A 17328-nucleotide genomic window follows, 5' to 3' on the forward strand; every position below is an offset into this window, starting at 1 on the left:
AAATATTTATATATATTTATCTACTTATATAAATAAAAGTTTTTTACTTTATAGGGTATGTCACAATGTAGTATTTCCAGCTAGTGTCACTATGACTGTCCAGTTTTTGTCTTTGTTTTTGTTTTTGCGTTTTGGTGTCTGTCATATTTCATTGGCCGCCATGTCCATAATTTCCATGTTAATATTGCCCTTAAGTCGTAATTCAGCTATGCAATTAACTCGCTTGTGTTTTGTTCACTTTCCCACATAGCGAACACCACAGAGACACATACAGAAATCATGTCCCATGCAATTAACATGTGGAACAATTCGTCGTCAAATTTGTCAACGAATTTTTGTTTGGGGATTTGTGCAAATCATGTGACGGTTCAAGCCACATTAGGCTATTCTATAATTGATGAAATTTTATTGATTTCATACCTAGCAAAATGTGTGTTTTTAATATGTTTTTTTATGCTTAGTTATGTGTAGTTGAAGAGGAGTTTTGTATAGAAATATATTTCCATGTTCTTGGAGTTTTGTTAAATAAAGTTTACTTAGATAGTTGAATAAGCTCAAGTCGCTTAAGGATATTTTAATTAAGGCTTATTCAGTTTGTTGTGAAGCTGTTAAGGTATATTAACTTATGTCAGAGATTGAATTAACTCTTTAAACTCTCTTTCTCCTGGTTTCAATAGCACAGGGTATCTGATAGCCGAATTTTTGTATTTCTTAATACTTCATTGTCTAAAACACTTAACATATATTTAAAATTTATTTTCCTAAATAGGCGCCGGGGAGCATTTAATATTGCATGCACTCTGTGAGCTTAACGCGTCGTTTTATGGACAGCATGGGTTTTCCGTATAATCGATAAATTATGCAAAGGCTCAACATGTGTACAGCCAAAAAGAAAAATATGTCTTTAATGGATTGTCAGCTGCCTTTTAGGGTCATCATTGAAAAAGTGAGATTAGCGCAGCTAAAATCTGATTTTGAATATTTAATTAATAATTCCCATTGCGTCAGAGGAAGTTTAAGTTAGCTGAACACAAGGCCAGCAGATAAATTTAAATAAATATTTATTTATTTTAATGTGCAACTTTGGCAATCAAAGTTTGACAACAGTCGAATGCGCATGTGAGAGGCTAATTGAAACTCTATATTAGAAATATAACTGAAGTTTTTACTATTTATTAAAATATGATTGTAAAGTAAATAGAATGAAGAAAGAAGAATGCATGAAATATTAAATTATTGATAGTCCTGAAATAGGGACAAAAACAGTTTTTGGATAGATACAAATTAGAATAGTATTATCTCTGTAAGATAAGGATTTTGAAAAAAGCAGAAACAGTGTCTTACAATCATAAACAGTTTCTTTAAATGTTTTTAGTATTTTGCACATATTTTCCACATCAACCAGGAGTTGTCTGTCATTTATGTGCTTCAAACAATATGTTCTTAAAGTCCAATAAATAATTTATAAGGGATAGCAAATAATATAATAATGATATCATAATTATAAAATAAAGATAATATTGTAATCGATACTCGATAATTGATAAGTTCAAACATATCAAAACTTAAGAGCTCTCTTCATCCTCTTAAAAATTTAATTAAATTTTAAGTTTTGAAATTGTTTGCTTTAATTAAAAATAAATTACTTTGACTTTTCGATTGACGACATGTGAAAGAATGCGGCAGCGCTTGAAGCTGATTTGCCTTTTCCCACTCAAGTTCAAATCAGCTTCAATTGGTTTGCTAAAATGCTTAGCAGAACAGAAATCCGTGCGACGATGCGCTGTCAAAGTGGCAACTAGAGCAGCAGTAGAAGCAGGGGAAGCAGCAGGAGCTGGAGCAGAAGCAGGAGCACCTGGTGCATATACACATACACTTGACAACGTTGCATATTTAAAGGCGTCTAAGTGCTGGCAAAAAGTGCAGAGCGCGACGTCTGACACATCATGCATGCTGTTTTGGCTTTCCTGATTGTTTTGAGTGTCAGCGTCAACAACAACAGCAGCAGCAGTAGCAGCAGCAACAACAACGTCTCACATTCAACATCAAATTCAACATGATGAACATCCAGAACTTGGAGCATTGATTGCATTTGCGTCTGTCTGCCAACAGCCACGCCCATGCACAGCCCACTCGCAGCAAGTGCAGAACAATGCCGTTGACATTCCAAGTGCAGAGACAACGAGACGTGAACACACTTCTTGCTAATGCCTAAAAATTTGTGTAGGGTCCTTTTGGACTTGGATGCCACTTGAGAGCCGGCGTCGACATCCTGTGCTGCCTGCACTTTAATCTCTGCTGATGGCAAATAGTCAAACAATTGCAGTTTACGGCTAGACGGTCCAATCGGCTGTCAATGGGCTGGAAAGCTTCGGCACTCCTGCATACCCACAAATATTGACAACGCTGCATATTGATTGGGTTTTTGTTGTTGTTTTTCAGTTCACGTGCGCTGGATTCAAGGGGTAACGGGCTAAACAGGTCCTTGCCAACGTTAATGCTGCTCGGCATTCAGCCATTTGCCATTTGCCATTTGCCATTTGCAGCAACTTGTCAGCGACACCTCCATCAACAACCTTGTTGACACTTTAACAGCAGATCCTGGGCCACGGGGCGTATACGCCATGCACACTTTATTAAAGAGCTGCGAGAGTAGGGAGCGCTCCGTTCAGCAGCTATGCAAAATACTTAACGCTGCGCGCTGACATTGTTTGACATTGTAAAAATTGCTTTTAATTAAAATACTATGTGCGCAAATATTAACACTCTATAGCTCCGTATATTAATGTGTAAAATATATACATAGATACAATTTATACAATTTATTTAAATTTGTGTGGAGAGGAAACAGTCCATATCCATAGACATACGCATATTTAACATATAACTTGACTGTTTATCAGAATTTGGAAATGACCTAACAAATCTAAGATAGATGAAAGTAGGTGCGAGTTAAATAAAGAATTCTTAAGCTAATCAAGCTACAAGAAAATCTTAGCTAAAGTCTATATTGAAATCGATAGATATCGAAATTAATGGTATAAGCTAACACTCGGGGCTCTCCTGTGGTTCTACTAAGAGAACTGTCTTGGGAATTGTATGTGATCGTCTAAGGGCGCTGCTATGGTATTCATAGGGTTCTTCTAGGTGTTTCCTGTGCTTGATATGGATTTTCTAAGCTTCTTCTAAGGTTCTCCTAAGCTTCGCTTAACATTTTCCGATTACTCTGCCATAGTTTTCTAAGGTTTTATTAAGGTTTTATTATTGCTCTCCTAGAGTTCTCTTGGATTTCTCTTAGTTTTTACTGGGCATCTCTTGCAGATATTTTAGATTTTAGAGTTTCCGGCGTTTTTGTGGAAGTGCTACTATTGTTCTGCTAAAGCTCTCATGACGATTTTTAGGCGTGTTAACCTATTGTCCAATGGTTCTCCTAGGGTTTTTCTTCTTTCTGCGTTTCTCTAAGGCTCCTGCTAGGATTCTGTTGGAGTTCTTCCAGGGCTGTCCTATGGTTCGCTTGGGGTTCTTCAAATATTCTGGAGCCCTCTTAGGCTTTCTTGAGGTTACTCAGCGGCTCTCCTCAGATTCCCCTTGTTTTCTAATGGCCTCCTCCTACAGTTCTCCTGTGGTTCCTCTACCTATTTACCTCGTTTATTAAACATTCAAAACAAGTTAAATAGTGTCTACAGTTTGCTAAGTATATAGAATTAAATCAAAGCTCTTTTTGGCATTGCTACAGTACGTACTTATTATTTGTCATCAGTACAAATCAATCTCAATCAAAGTACACACGAATGTGATTCTATAAAAAGCCAGCTAGAAACACTCACAAAATCCGCTTAGCTACCCTATAATTAGCCCTCGTCGTGCGTAGGTGCCGTGGGTGACAGCTTGCTGTACTCCGAGTCTGCCTTCGCTTGGGACTCCCACACCTATCCACAGCCAGAATCAGTCGTCATCTTTGGTCTCTTTTTTATTGCATAATCTTTTTGCATAATAAGGCTTAGCCAGGGGAAAAAACTATCAATAGAAATAAATCTGCAAAGTTCGTTTGGCGCACTCGAAGTTCAATTTTTGTTGACGCCATTCGAAATCGAATCGAATCGAATCGAATCGCATCGTAATTCGAAAAATTGATTAATTTCATTGTTTGTTGCCCAAAACTGGTTTCATTATAATATATTTATATATCCATTTGGATCAACTTAATTGATTTCATTGTATATATGATGTGTGTTGAAATGTTTCTTTAATTATTTAAAAACTATTGGAATTTCTGATTTTTATAACTTTAACACTATTTATGCAATTTGTTGTTTAACAACTTAAAAGAATTAGTTTTAAAGTCATATTAAGCGTTAATATGCTTATTTTATATGATAAATCTTTTTTGGGAGGAAGTGAACAGAAAAGAAAAAAGCAAAAATAAACAAAAACAAAATAAATCATGAGAAGCAGGTAAATAATAAATTAAGAGAAGAGAAAGAAAAAGGTATAGCATATAGAGAGAGAGAGAGAGAAATATAACTAGAAGACAGAGACAAATGTAAGTAGAAGATAGAGAGAGAAGAAAGATATAAAACGTGTGAAAGAAAGGTTAGGATAGATAAGGATGAGAAAGAGACTGTAAGGAAGAGAGAGAACAAGATAAGGATGATTAGAGATAGAGAATGAGAAATTGATAAAAAGAATGAGAGGGAAATTAAAATAGAGAAAAAGTGAAGACTATAGAAACGAAGAGAGAGAAAGAGAGAGAGAGAGAGAGAGAGACAGCGAGATAAAGATAGAAAGAGAAATGTAACTAAGAAAGTGAAAGCAAAACAGAAAGTGTGGAAGAAGCGTAAGATAAGACGAAAGAGCATGTAACAGAAAAAAGGAAAAGTATTAATAAGGAATATAAAAGAAAAGAATTAGGAAAACAACTCGATAAAGCCTTGAGAAGCGCATAGAACAGCCACAAAAACTGTAGGCCAGTTAAAATTGTTAAATCTATGGTATAGATTTTTAATGGAATTTGTAAACACAAGAAAGAGTTTTTCAAATTCACAATCATTGGAGACTTTAAGTTGGCTTAAACAAATTTGAAGTGACATTCTTAGCAGATGAGTATTGAGAAAGATGTGACACAAATATGAGTCAATCGACCTTAAAAATGAGTCTTAAAGCTCTGAAGTTGTGCATTGTTCATTGAGAACCAGCAATAAGTGTGTTCAAATACTTCCATATAACGATGAACACAGCTCAGGTAATGCTCAGTAATCAAGTGAATGTGATGAGTGTTCAAGCTGCAACGCCCTTGGGATAGCTTTGCTCGTGTCCTTTTTCTAGCTATTTGCATTATTGATTTTCGGATTGGCAGACAAACAGTGCAATGAAAGTTCTCCTGCTCGCAGATATGTTAGTATTTTCTTTTATTTTCACTTCTAGCATTTCCTTAACGTTGCTGAACTGCTTAACTGACTGCCCAGGTGTACCTAACTGCCGTGTGTTCTTGTGCCATGCCGCCTACGCTGCATGGATGAAGTGCGCATATTTGAATATCCGTTTCAGCGCCAATTTTGATGGATTATCTCGACTGGCATGTTGGCGACAAACAAATCTGCAGAGTCGAAGCTGAGCTGACTCAACTGGGGAAGTGAAGGGACAGAGGCAGGGGCAGGGGCAGCTGTCTGTGGAACCATTCAATCGACAAAATGTTTGCCATACATGCGATTCGTCTCAGGTCGTTTGTCTTTGCCAAGCTGACTGGCAATTATGCTGTTCGATAGTTTCATGATGAATACTTCATTCACAGAATGCGGAAAGGTGTTTATGAGCTCGGATTTGCCTGTCAATGGAAAATTTTGATCGATATCTGAGCTGAGGTATTAACGCATGACACCTAATTGGCTTAAATTCCTTGGCACAGTTCCTGTTGTGCTGCACTCAACTGAGGATTGAAATCAAGAGCAAATCATGCCAGCATTTTCCATTTGAATGCCCCATGCCTCACGCCCCATGCCCCATGCCCCATGCCCCATGCGCGCTGGCGAGTCGCCCACACATTGATTTCTGTGTAAATTGTGTGTGGAACTGCCTCTGAATGCATTCGCAGCAACTGTCGACCACTTTTCACCTTCTTCTCTTTATTCACGCCACTTGCCGTGATTTTCTATATCTCGCTGATCTCTCCCTCTCTCTCTGTCTGTCTCTGCTCGTCTCTCACTCGCTCTGCTCATTTCGCTAGCTAAAAATGCATTTCCTGTCAAGTGTAAAAAGGAAATGATGTGATGCTCTCGAGCTTTAACGTGCAATCAATCATTGCCGCCTCGTACTCGTATCTCTGCTATTTTACAGCCCGGCACACACAGCAGCCGCCCTACTCGCAACTCGCGCCCATCCTGTTTGTCCTTGACTGTGTGAATTTGTTTTTCCCCTTTTTTTGCTCAGTTCAGCTGCTATGTGCAGTTGCCAGTTGCCTGGCCGTCGTTTGTGGCTGGCAAAGTCAACGAAAACGAGTTTATTAAGCCAGGCAAATAGTGTTAAGTATTTGTCAAATGTCAAAGTGTCTCCCCCACCCCTCCGCCCCACCCCTTGCTCCCCACCCGCTCGTGAGTGTACTCGCTTTCCTATTTGATTCGCTGCATTTCCGTTACCGCAATTTCCGCTGCTCGCCAAACGCCATTAAATGTAGCTCTGCCTGCAGGAAATCATTAACGGGTTACATCTTTTATGCAGCAGCTAAATACAAGATAAACCCACAAGGCACAAAAATGCAAAGCAATTTAGATACCCTGTAATTTGATACGCCTGGCAAATGTGGAAGACTTCCTTCCGCCACGATATTTATATCCTAATCCGAGCTTGTCATGTAGCCGGCAGCCTTTCTTGATATCTGTAGAGGTGACAATTAGTCTGTTCACTTCATGACAAATTCCCTTAAGTTAAACAAAAAGAAGATGACCTTGCACAATGATTCTTCAAATCTTCAGCTGTACTTACATATGCTACCAAATTCCTATGAATTGGTGCCAGGGCCTCATCGAGTGCCTTACAGCTGTCAATCAATAGTAAAACGTAAGTATTTAATCAACAAATATTTATAAAACATAAAATATGCAGTTAGACTGATGTGCAAAGGTTTATTCTTTTTAGTGGCTACTATTTTTATGAACAACTAACTTTAGTTTATTTTTCTGTCTTTTCTTAAGTGCACATATTCCCAAGTTTGGAATCAGAAAAACATCTAAATTAATAAAAAAATGCTTACCTTAATATTCATATTTAAATTGTTTTCAAAATATTGTGTTGATTACTAAATTCTTTTGTCCAACATTTACTGCTCAGTCGCACTACTATTTTTATGAACAGTTGAAATTTTCTGTCCAATTTCTTGCCGTTGCCTTAGCCAGCATATCTTAAGTCTGGATTATTCCTTATTAAATTCTGTACAATATTTGTGATTTAGGTTCGTCCGCATTTTTAGCCTTCGTTTAGATGCGAGCTGGTTTGGCTGCGGTGCCAGTCTATCTAGAGCTGTGCGACATGACGCATTTTGCTTGTAGCAAATAGACTTCAGAGTGCCAGGCTGCCTGCTTTATCTGTATATGCAAATCGCATGTCAAATTTTACTGGCTTCTACTTAGACCTTGTCGCGTTCCTAGAGCAGCGCGCTTTTCATTGGCAATCAATATAATTACGCAGCAAATTCATAAAAATATATTCTTATTATTTGCTTAGAATATTATATTTAGAAATGTCATCTCAATTGTCAATCTATAAAATAGGAAAATAAAAATGTATAAATATATATATACATTTTTATTTTTCTATTCTATAGATTGACAATTTAAATGACATTTCTTTAAATATATATATATATATATATATATATATATATATATATATACATATACATTTAATATTAATTGTATTGTTTTGCTCCTAAGACTTCTGCTAAGCAAACAAATAATATCTATAATATTTGTAAGTTTTTAAATATCTTATAGATATGTGTGTATATGTAGGCTATGTAGGACAAACAAGATGTGACGATATCTACGAATTCATCAAAATATCAATGGAATTTTCTGCCGAAAAAAACTTGAATTTAACAGAAACTAATTAACTAATTTTTATTCCACCTCAAATAAGCTTCAATGCTCTTTCAGTATTCATTAAAATTTTTTATATTATATTTCATTTCCATTAGCATTTCATAAATATTTTAAAGTGAGTGAGATTAGATCAAAGATATTTCATCTAATTTAAAAAATGTATAAAAAGCGAGCATATTTACAGTTCAGATTGCTTCAGATTGCTTTGATACAATATATAATATATATATATAATATATATTTTTATTTATAAATATATTATATTCTTATACCTTAAGCACTTTTATTTATTTACAACATATTTTATACACTAAGACTTCAATTTACTTGAAGTATTTATGTTAAATCGCTTTGCGTCTTCCAGTTGCCTTTGGTAATCCGTAATTTGTTTTCCTTGCCTTTTTCCGCACTCGACTTATCTGTAAAGTATCTTAACAATTGTTTATTGTCACACTGCTCGAGTTCAAGTTCAAGCCTTCAGCATTTCGCTTTTTGCGAATACCATATCCATCCATCCATCCATCCATCCACCGCAGACATATTTTTTGCAAGCAGCTGAAAGCTGTTGCCCACGCCGGTTTATGGGCCTGGGGTTACGTGTCTGGAGGCAGTAATTGGCATTTAATAGGCTCGAGCAAAATAGAATGGAAACGAAATCCACTTATGAACGCATTACGCACTTTTAATATTTTAACTGAATGGAAACGACGATCGCCTTTCAGCTGCTCGCTGCCAATTGAGACACATGTAGTAAGAGTTGGCCACTTGAATAGGCTCGGAATTCCTTGAATTTCGTTGCCGTTTAATTAGATTTATGCCAGTAAATGAGTTGACAGTTATTCTTCTTCCTCTTCGTGGACGCTGCGTGCGCCCCATTGCCATGAAAAACCTTTTCATTTCTGTGGTCAGACCTTCAGCCTTTTGTGTTCAATGTTTCCGATTTTTAATTAAAATTGCAGTCAATTGGGCTCGAATGCTGCTTGGCTAATTGTTAAGTCGACCCGAAGGTAACCAACAAATAAAAAAATATATTTCGTTCTAAACATCAATACAAAGCAGAGTGCTCCCAGATAACGTTATTGCCTTTTCTGTTTCTCTTCATTTGAACTCTAGAACTGTACTTAAAGCTCGGTTTTTTTTTTGAGTATTTTTTCGTGTCTTAAGCTACTTTTTATATAGTGAGTGCATTGAAAATGGGAATTCAGGGTATAATGGTTGAAGCATGCGTGTAAGACCCCACAAAGTATTTATATTTTAGAGTAAGACGACGAGCTGAGTCGTTCTAGCCATGCCCGTCTGTTCGTCAGGGTGTCCTTTCGTCCGTATGAACTCTTGAGAAAGCTAAAGAATTGAAAGTTTGAAATGTATATTCGTCTATACATTGCACAGTAAAAGTTTAATTTTTCGACAAATCATCGATAAAAATCGATAGTTTGGCTTCGTTTTTAAGCATAGCTTGAGTACCACATATGCTGAAGGCTTCAATCTTACTGTGTAGGTTTCAGCAATGCATTCAGAGATGCTGTTTATTTTGAATTTGAATTGCTTTTCCCACACTGCAGTCTGCAGCCCAAGCGCAGCAGGGTTCAGGGTATCTTCTAGTCGAGACTTTTACTTGTTTTATATAGTAAAGTCTTGAATTAATTTTAGAATGAAGCGTTTGTTAGTGCTTATATATTTACTTATATTTTATCTTAGCATATTCTGACATATGAAGAATATATTAGGATATACTCATATATTAGGATATACTCGATATATATCTATTTGAATATATTGTTTGCTTTTACTATCTCTAAAAGATACGTTTTTAAGACGTTCGTTTGCATTATAAAGATACTTTTGGATTCTTAGGCTACAAAGGAAATATACGTTTGTATTTGAATTTTCAATTTATAATATCACTTTTAAGGATAATAATGGGACGTAAATAAAATGTTATATTTAAGAGATATTTTAGTAATTTATTAAAAATATATTTTCTTCTTCTGAAAATTAATTTTATTGCTAGTTTTTCATAGAGTGCTTAGAAAAGTTTTAATTACGTAAAACCCAATTGTTTTTGCTACGGTTATGCATAGTAAAAGTAACCTATGTATGCTTAGATACTCAAAATTGTTGTGTATCTTAAAGATACATTTGCAGTGTATACTTTATATTGCGCGATTTGTGTACTTTACGTTAATGAAATCATTCAGAAAATTGATATTTTTGTCTAGTTTATAAGTAGTTTGTAATTATGATATGCATAGACATGAGTGTATGGGTTTTTTACCTTCTGGATTTAGCTTGAGCTGACTTGAAGCTATATTTATGGTACGGCTTGGCGTTGCGTTTGGCATATCTAAAGTGAAGACACAGACAATGCGACAATTAACAAGTGAATAAACAAAATGCTGACATGTGGGGCATGGACAAAGCTCGAAAATGGAGCACAGACATTCCCTAAAAACAACCAAAAAGAAGCAAAGCTAAAACTGAAACTGAAACTGAAACTGAAAATCATGCAGTAAATGAAGCAAATGTTGCTGACATACAAACGAGAAGCGAAGCACAAGCAAAATGTGCCAAAGGTGTTGACAGACGAACAAATCACCTAATGGCAAGACTGACGAGACAGAAGCAACGACAGTGGCAGTGGCAGTCGCAGAGACAGAGGCTGGGCTGGGCTGGGCTGGGCGGGCTCTAGTTCCTCAACGGCTGACAATGGCCGACAAGCTGAGCGCACTAAATTTTTTATTTCAAGTGCAAAAAATTGGAATGTGATGTAAGCCAGGCGTTGATTGAGGAATGCAGAGCGCAGTTCGCTTTGTTGACCGATAATGATCGGCTTAATTGAATAATAGTCAATAGGCCTACAAGGAAGCGCCGGCAGCGCTGAACTTGAAAAAACGCACAACAAAAGCCGTCAACAGACCGAAAAACAACGACAAATGAAACCAGTTTGCTACGCAATTGTCACACAATTGTCAACGCGTATCTATGAGATACTTTTGTATCTTGCTCTTGTACTTATTACCGGTTTGGCCTCTGTGTGTGTGTGTGTGGGTGCACAGTGTCTGTGGGCATGGCCATGCTAATTCTAGCCACCCGCCCGCTCCATATAAAGTGACAAGCGCGCAGCCCCAACCACATCATTTAGCAAGCGTCGCTCACAACGCCAAGTGTCGACATCCGTCTAGGACCACCAATTCGAACCGGATCGCGTTATATCCACAACTCGAACACTCTGCCCTCGTGTGCGCTCGAACCGAAAAAACTCGAACACGTGTGTGTGCGTCTCTACACAGTCGAACAGAAGACTCAAGCTAACAAAATGGCAAGCCAAGTAAGTTTCCTCAATATACACAACCAACGGATATACGACTGCGGTGCCCAATGAACTAAACAGACGGAAACTAAGGGCAGAACTCTATCACATCTATTGAAACTGATAAGAGTTGGCTAACAGCAACAGCTAGCTGCTTCTCTTAGCTGCTGTTAAAGGAAACTTGATGGGAGGTGTTTCTGCAGGCAAGATCCTTGCTGCTTCCTTCTTATATTGTCCTGCCTGCAGCTCGATCGATATTCTGCCTGTTGCTTGATCGATATCCATTTTTCTGTTCCTGTCATTCAATGTTATTTGGCAGCCGTCTGCTTCCTTCTCACGTTTTCTTCTAAGCCAAACTTTGGCTTCTTAATCTGTTGCTGTTTCCTTCCTCATTTATCTGCATCTTCATCTGCTGAATTCGCTTCAATTCCTATTCATGTGGAGCTTCTTTTTAGACCCTCCCTATTCTTCCTCCTTCTACTCCTGTAGAACCTCTTGTGGATCAAAACTTTCAGCTGTTAATTCTAACTTCTACTTACTTCCTTATCACTTCCTTAGCTCTTCATATTTATCACATGATCAGCTACTCGCTCGCTCTTCAAGTTCTTCCTGGCACCCACTTAATTTTCCATCTTCCAGTACATCCGAGATTTTTTTTCAGATATATTATTTTCTTGTTTCTCATCTCAATCTCATTCGAATTAAATTTTAATTTTCATTCCTTCAAAACTATATCTGCTCAGTTTCTGACTGCTCTGTCGCTTCTGGCGCTGACCGGCTGCTGCTTGGGCGGCTTTGCAGCCACTTACTCGGGCTTCCATCCAGGATATGCCACCTATCAGTCGGCCCCAGCCGTGTACCATGCTGCGCCCGCTGCTGTCTACCAGCAGGCGGTGGCAGCCCCAGTGCTGGCCAAAAGTGTGCTGCCCGTCGCACCTGTTTACGCCAAGTCCTATGCTGTGCCCACGCCCTTTGTCAAGGCCGTTGCTCCAGTGGCCACCTATGCGGCCGCCCCTGCACTTGTGAAGACTGTGGCTGCTGCACCTTTGGCTCCGGTTGTCAAGCAGGTGGAGCTGGAGTCGTCGCCTCGTTACGATTTCTCCTATGGTGTGCACGACTCGCTCACAGGCGACATCAAGAGTCAGGTAGAGAGTCGCGATGGTGGCAACGTGGTTGGCTCCTACAGCGTGCTCGATGCCGATGGCTACAAGCGCACAGTGACCTACACAGCCGACGACATCAATGGCTTCAATGCAGTGGTGCAGCGTGTGCCACTGGTGGCTGCACGTGCCCTGCCGGTGCCTGTGGCACCTGCTGTTGCTGCTGCACCTGTGGCTCATCTGCCAGCGCCCATTTACTACCCACAAGCTCAGCAGCAGCTCTTCCAGCCACAGCAACAGCAGCTCTTCCAGCCACAGCAGCAGCAAGTCAATGTTGAACAGGAGAGTGAAGTTGTGGAAGCGCCACGTCAACCTGAACAGGAGCCAGCACCTGTCGATTACTCGGATGTGCAACAGCAGCAGCAGCAGGTTTACCCACAGGATCAGCAGTTTCCACCTTACCCATCTGCCTCGCCCGCACCTGTTGACGATTCGGACAGCGATGTGGTTGAGGCGCGCTCCGCCCAGGAGTCAGGCAGCACCACTGCTGCTCCAGCTGCCGTTGAGGAGGGAAACCAGAAGAACCAGGACAACAAGTCCGCTTAGATTGTGATCCCATTGCATAATTCCACAAAGCTTGTTGAGATTAAAACCGAATATATACAAAAATTCAAGTTCAAAGTTTTTTTCTTTCATTCCTTCAGACGAAGTCAAAGTACTTCCTGTTCGAAGGAATGCCTTGTTTATTACTTCAATAACATCCAAATATATTTCTTATTAACATACAATTTTTGCAATTTTTATTTCTTTTTAATTGTGATTCTCGAAGAGAATCCAATTTGATAAGTGTGATCGATATTACCAGGGGAATCCGTTCGTAAATCAGGACATTTTGATCAATTATTTTCCAAACTTTTGACAATGTAAGTAAAAAGAAAAAGGTGCAAGAAATCAGAAATATGCATTTAGTATATATATTCGTGATCGCAATTTACGATCGAGTATATTCAGTTTTCTTCTGCACACAATCAAAGCATTGAAAGCAGCAAAGCCTTAAAATCTACTATTTTGTCATACAATTTCCTTCAATACTCTTCCTATGCCTAGCGCAACTACGCTATTCAGAGATTCAATTTTTATACTTATTATTTATACAAAAGTTATACGACCAATAACTGAAAATGTTCGCAAAGGATAAACAAGTAGAGCTAATATACTTTTTTGTGTACCTTTTGAATCTAGTTTTATGTCAGCAATTGGAATTTCTTTGCTTACAATGCAGATTCCGCGCTTGTGGATGGTAAATGTCTTTGCTGCAAGCATGTGGACTATATTTTAATGCACATTTTATTTGTAGCTAGAAACGTTCAGCAGGCACAACTTTAATGATAATAAGCACAAGGGGTCATAAGCAGCTGTTTAATTTCACAGTTATAAACATAGGGACAACATAATATACAAATTTAACTGAATTGGCTCTGCATAAAAATTAAAATCCACAAAAAAGAATTTATATTATTTAGTTGTATGTTCGCGCCATCTGTTGTGTGATTGCGCCATCTGTTGTATGATCGCGCCATTTAGCCATCGATCACTTGAAGTTGTGCACTTCCATTTTGAGTTTTACAGCACGCTGGTATATCTTATGCTGAACTTAAATATAATGTTGATTAAATTATACTATACTATAACTATATATGTATATAATATATTGTTTTAGAGGTAGATGCAACATATTTAAAAGAAATTATCGAATCTATTAATATCAGCTATCGCACACTCGGTTAACAATATATCGATATGTTAAGCATCTCTAGGCAAGTTAAGCATCTCGTTTAAACTGAACGGAACTTTTGAAGCGCAAAGCAGGCGTGGAAATCAATTTCCTTGCGATATTCTGTATTACAGTTATTGAATATTTCAGTGTTATTCCGATTTTAAAAGCGTTAACACGCCCAGCTTTTTGGATATTTTTCAAATTTTTAGTTTTAAAAATTTTCGGCTAAAATCCATTAATGATAACTTAGCACACCCAACCAGTGAACCATATTTTAATATACAGCTTCATTAAGAAAGGTAAGTAAGTGAAGGAAAATAGAGAGACGCGAACTCAAATGGCGGTGAACTTTCGGTCCCCTTTGAGCCTCGTTCTTAGGCACAGTTAATCGCAGTCGCAGCTGTTGCTTTGTTGTTGCTGCTCGCTGGTTTGGCCTTGTAAAGCCGGCTCTGCTGAGCGCGGCAAAGGTAAAGGTAGACGAAAAATGTTCAGGGATAAAAGAAATGCAAAAAAGTACGAACACAGACGCACTTTTTAGCGCGCGTCTATATGAAAGTGTGTGTGTGTAGTGTGAGGCAATCGAAACAGCCCTTGCATTCAATCTCAGAATTCTTCCACATTTCTGAACAGGCTCACAAACGCACATTTTTCCTTTTCAGCTGTACACTTGTTATCGTAGCAGAAACATTTTAAAATTGTTTGAGAAAGAAACCAAATACTAAAAAATATTACAACATGAATAAATCGGATGCAAACACACGCCAGGGCCACTACAAGGCCAACACTCTCAACGCGCAGGTAAGTAGCGCGCTCTTTTGAAAACTGCATTTCGTCTCTAACCTCACTTTGGATGATGACCCGCTTAGGAATCGCGCATGCGTCGCCATGAGGTGACCATTGAGCTGCGCAAGTCGAAGAAGGAAGATCAGTTGTTCAAGCGCCGCAACATCAATGATGAAGATCTAACCTCCCCCTTGAAGGAAATTAATGGGCAGTCGCCGGTGCTGCTGTCGGTCGATGAAATTGTGGCGGCCATGAACAGCGAAGATCCGGAGCGTCAATTCGTGGGCATGCAGCAGGCGCGCAAGATGCTTAGTCGCGAACGCAATCCGCCCATTGATCTAATGATTGGTCATGGCATTGTGCCCATCTGCATACGCTTCCTTCAAAATACCAGCAAGTAAGTTAATATAAAAAGACGGTATAGAAAACGGTCCTCATTCCCATCTCTGGTTCTGTTAGCACTATTTTGCAATTTGAGGCAGCTTGGGCTTTGACTAACATCGCGTCAGGCACATCGGATCAGACACGTTGCGTTATCGAACAGAATGCTGTGCCCCATTTCATAGCACTCCTGCAGTCGAAGTCTCTTAATCTGGCCGAGCAGGCCGTTTGGGCACTGGGAAACATTGCCGGCGATGGCCCTGCTGCACGTGACATCGTAATCCAGCACAATGTCATCGATGGCCTTTTGCGTTTAATCAATAATGAGACGCCTCTGTCGTTTCTCCGCAACATTGTTTGGCTGATGTCAAATTTGTGCCGCAACAAGAACCCATCGCCGCCCTTTGAGCAGGTGAAGCGCTTGTTGCCAGTGCTGTCGCAATTGCTGGTCAGCCAGGATATACAGGTTCTGGCCGATGCCTGCTGGGCTCTGTCCTATGTGACGGACGATGAAAACAGCAAGATACAAGCGGTCGTCGATACGGATGCAGTGCCACTTCTGGTGCGACTACTGCAAACCGATGAGCCCAGCATCATTGTGCCAGCATTGCGGAGCGTGGGCAACATTGTCACTGGAACGGATCAACAGGTCAGTCAAAATGACAAACGTATTCACGAGTCATGATGGATGGCTTTCAAGTATTTTAGCATTCGTGTGAGCTTAATTTCAATTCTCGTTGTAGACCGATGTGGTTATAGCTGCGGGTGGCTTGCCAAAGCTTGGGTTACTCTTGCAACACTCGAAGGGCAACATTGTGAAGGAGGCTGCCTGGACCGTGAGCAACATAACGGCTGGTAATCAGAAACAGATTCAGGCTGTTATCGACGCAGGCATCTTTCAGCAAATACGCCATGTGCTGGAGAAAGGCGATTTCAAGGCACAAAAGGAAGCCGCCTGGGCTGTGACCAATACCACTACTTCAGGCACACCAGAGCAGATTGTGGATCTTATTGAGAAGTACAAGATACTGAAACCATTTATCGACTTACTGGAAGCCAAAGATCCAAGAACCATCAAAGTGGTGCAAACTGGTCTTTCGAATCTGTTTGCGCTCGCCGAAAAGCTGGGCGGCACTGAGAACCTGTGCCTAATGGTCGAGGAGCTTGGTGGTCTCGACAAGCTAGAAGCATTGCAGCATCACGAAAACGTGGAGGTCTACAAGAAGGCGTATGCCTTAATAGATACATACTTCAGCACTGGCGACGACGAGGCCGAAAAGGAGCTGGCACCACAGGAGGTTAATGGCGCACTGGAGTTTAATGCCACGCAGCCCAAGGCACCCGAAGGCGGCTATACCTTTTAACAAACTTTTAAAATAAGTGCCAGCCATCAATACACATACACACATACTAACGCACACGAAACACATACTAACACGCACACCACCACACGTATACAGTTTTTTGTTCTTATGCGACCGCGCCTACACAATCTAAGAACACACTCCATTAGTTTGTCACTCCTAAGCACACCGAACACAACTCAACAAACGTTCAAAAGGTAGGCAGAGGCAGAGGCAAATCTTTGTTCAATCCCCATGCCTTTGCCTCCTCTATGTACACACCCTTGTTTGTTGTGCATTTCCGCATTGTCCCGCATGCGGCCATGAAAACGCATCTTAGGCGCGTTCTATTTTTTGTTTTTGGCCTGTTAAACAATCGCCACGTACACATATACACACGCACACGATCAGACACCAGGACCTGCCCAGCTGTGCTTGGTAGGTGAGCGTGTTTGAGAGAATAGAACTCACAGTATACAGTTAGTCAGGACGCGGCCTGTTGCGTTTGCATGGCCAAATGAAACTGTTTGGAGTGTGCTAG

At 39.6% G+C, this 17328-nt stretch overlaps 2 protein-coding genes across 2 annotated transcripts; both read left to right on the plus strand.

Moving 5' to 3' along the window:
- Positions 1-10762: 10762 nt before the first annotated feature.
- Positions 10763-13194, plus strand: LOC111604004 (RNA polymerase II degradation factor 1). The gene is made up of 2 exons (XM_023321861.2): positions 10763-11421; positions 12147-13194. Exons 1-2 carry the CDS (start codon positions 11410-11412, stop codon positions 13107-13109), a joined length of 975 nt encoding a protein of 324 aa, XP_023177629.2. The 5' UTR covers positions 10763-11409; the 3' UTR covers positions 13110-13194.
- A 1131-nt stretch (positions 13195-14325) lies between these two features.
- On the plus strand, positions 14326-17173 carry LOC111604003 (importin subunit alpha). Its single transcript, XM_023321859.2, has 5 exons — positions 14326-14579; positions 14940-15078; positions 15147-15460; positions 15523-16093; positions 16188-17173. Exons 2-5 carry the CDS (start codon positions 15016-15018, stop codon positions 16806-16808), a joined length of 1569 nt encoding a protein of 522 aa, XP_023177627.1. The 5' UTR covers positions 14326-14579; positions 14940-15015; the 3' UTR covers positions 16809-17173.
- Positions 17174-17328: the final 155 nt, after the last annotated feature.

The sequence above is a fragment of the Drosophila hydei genome, unplaced genomic scaffold (assembly GCF_003285905.1).
Source record: "Drosophila hydei strain 15085-1641.00,03,60 unplaced genomic scaffold, DhydRS2 tig00000149-arrow-pilon, whole genome shotgun sequence".
NCBI classification, from domain to species: Eukaryota; Metazoa; Arthropoda; class Insecta; order Diptera; family Drosophilidae; genus Drosophila; species Drosophila hydei.

What these genes read in the sequence shown, in the direction of transcription:
- LOC111604003 (XM_023321859.2), top strand. Translation starts at nt 15,016, where the DNA reads ATGAATAAATCGGATGCAAACACACGCCAGGGCCACTACAAGGCCAAC. An exon ending in CCAACACTCTCAACGCGCAG is followed by an intron (nt 15,079 to 15,146) that starts GTAAGTAGCGCG and finishes TGACCCGCTTAG; the next exon opens with GAATCGCGCATGCGTCGCCA. An exon ending in TTCCTTCAAAATACCAGCAA is followed by an intron (nt 15,461 to 15,522) that starts GTAAGTTAATAT and finishes TGGTTCTGTTAG; the next exon opens with CACTATTTTGCAATTTGAGG.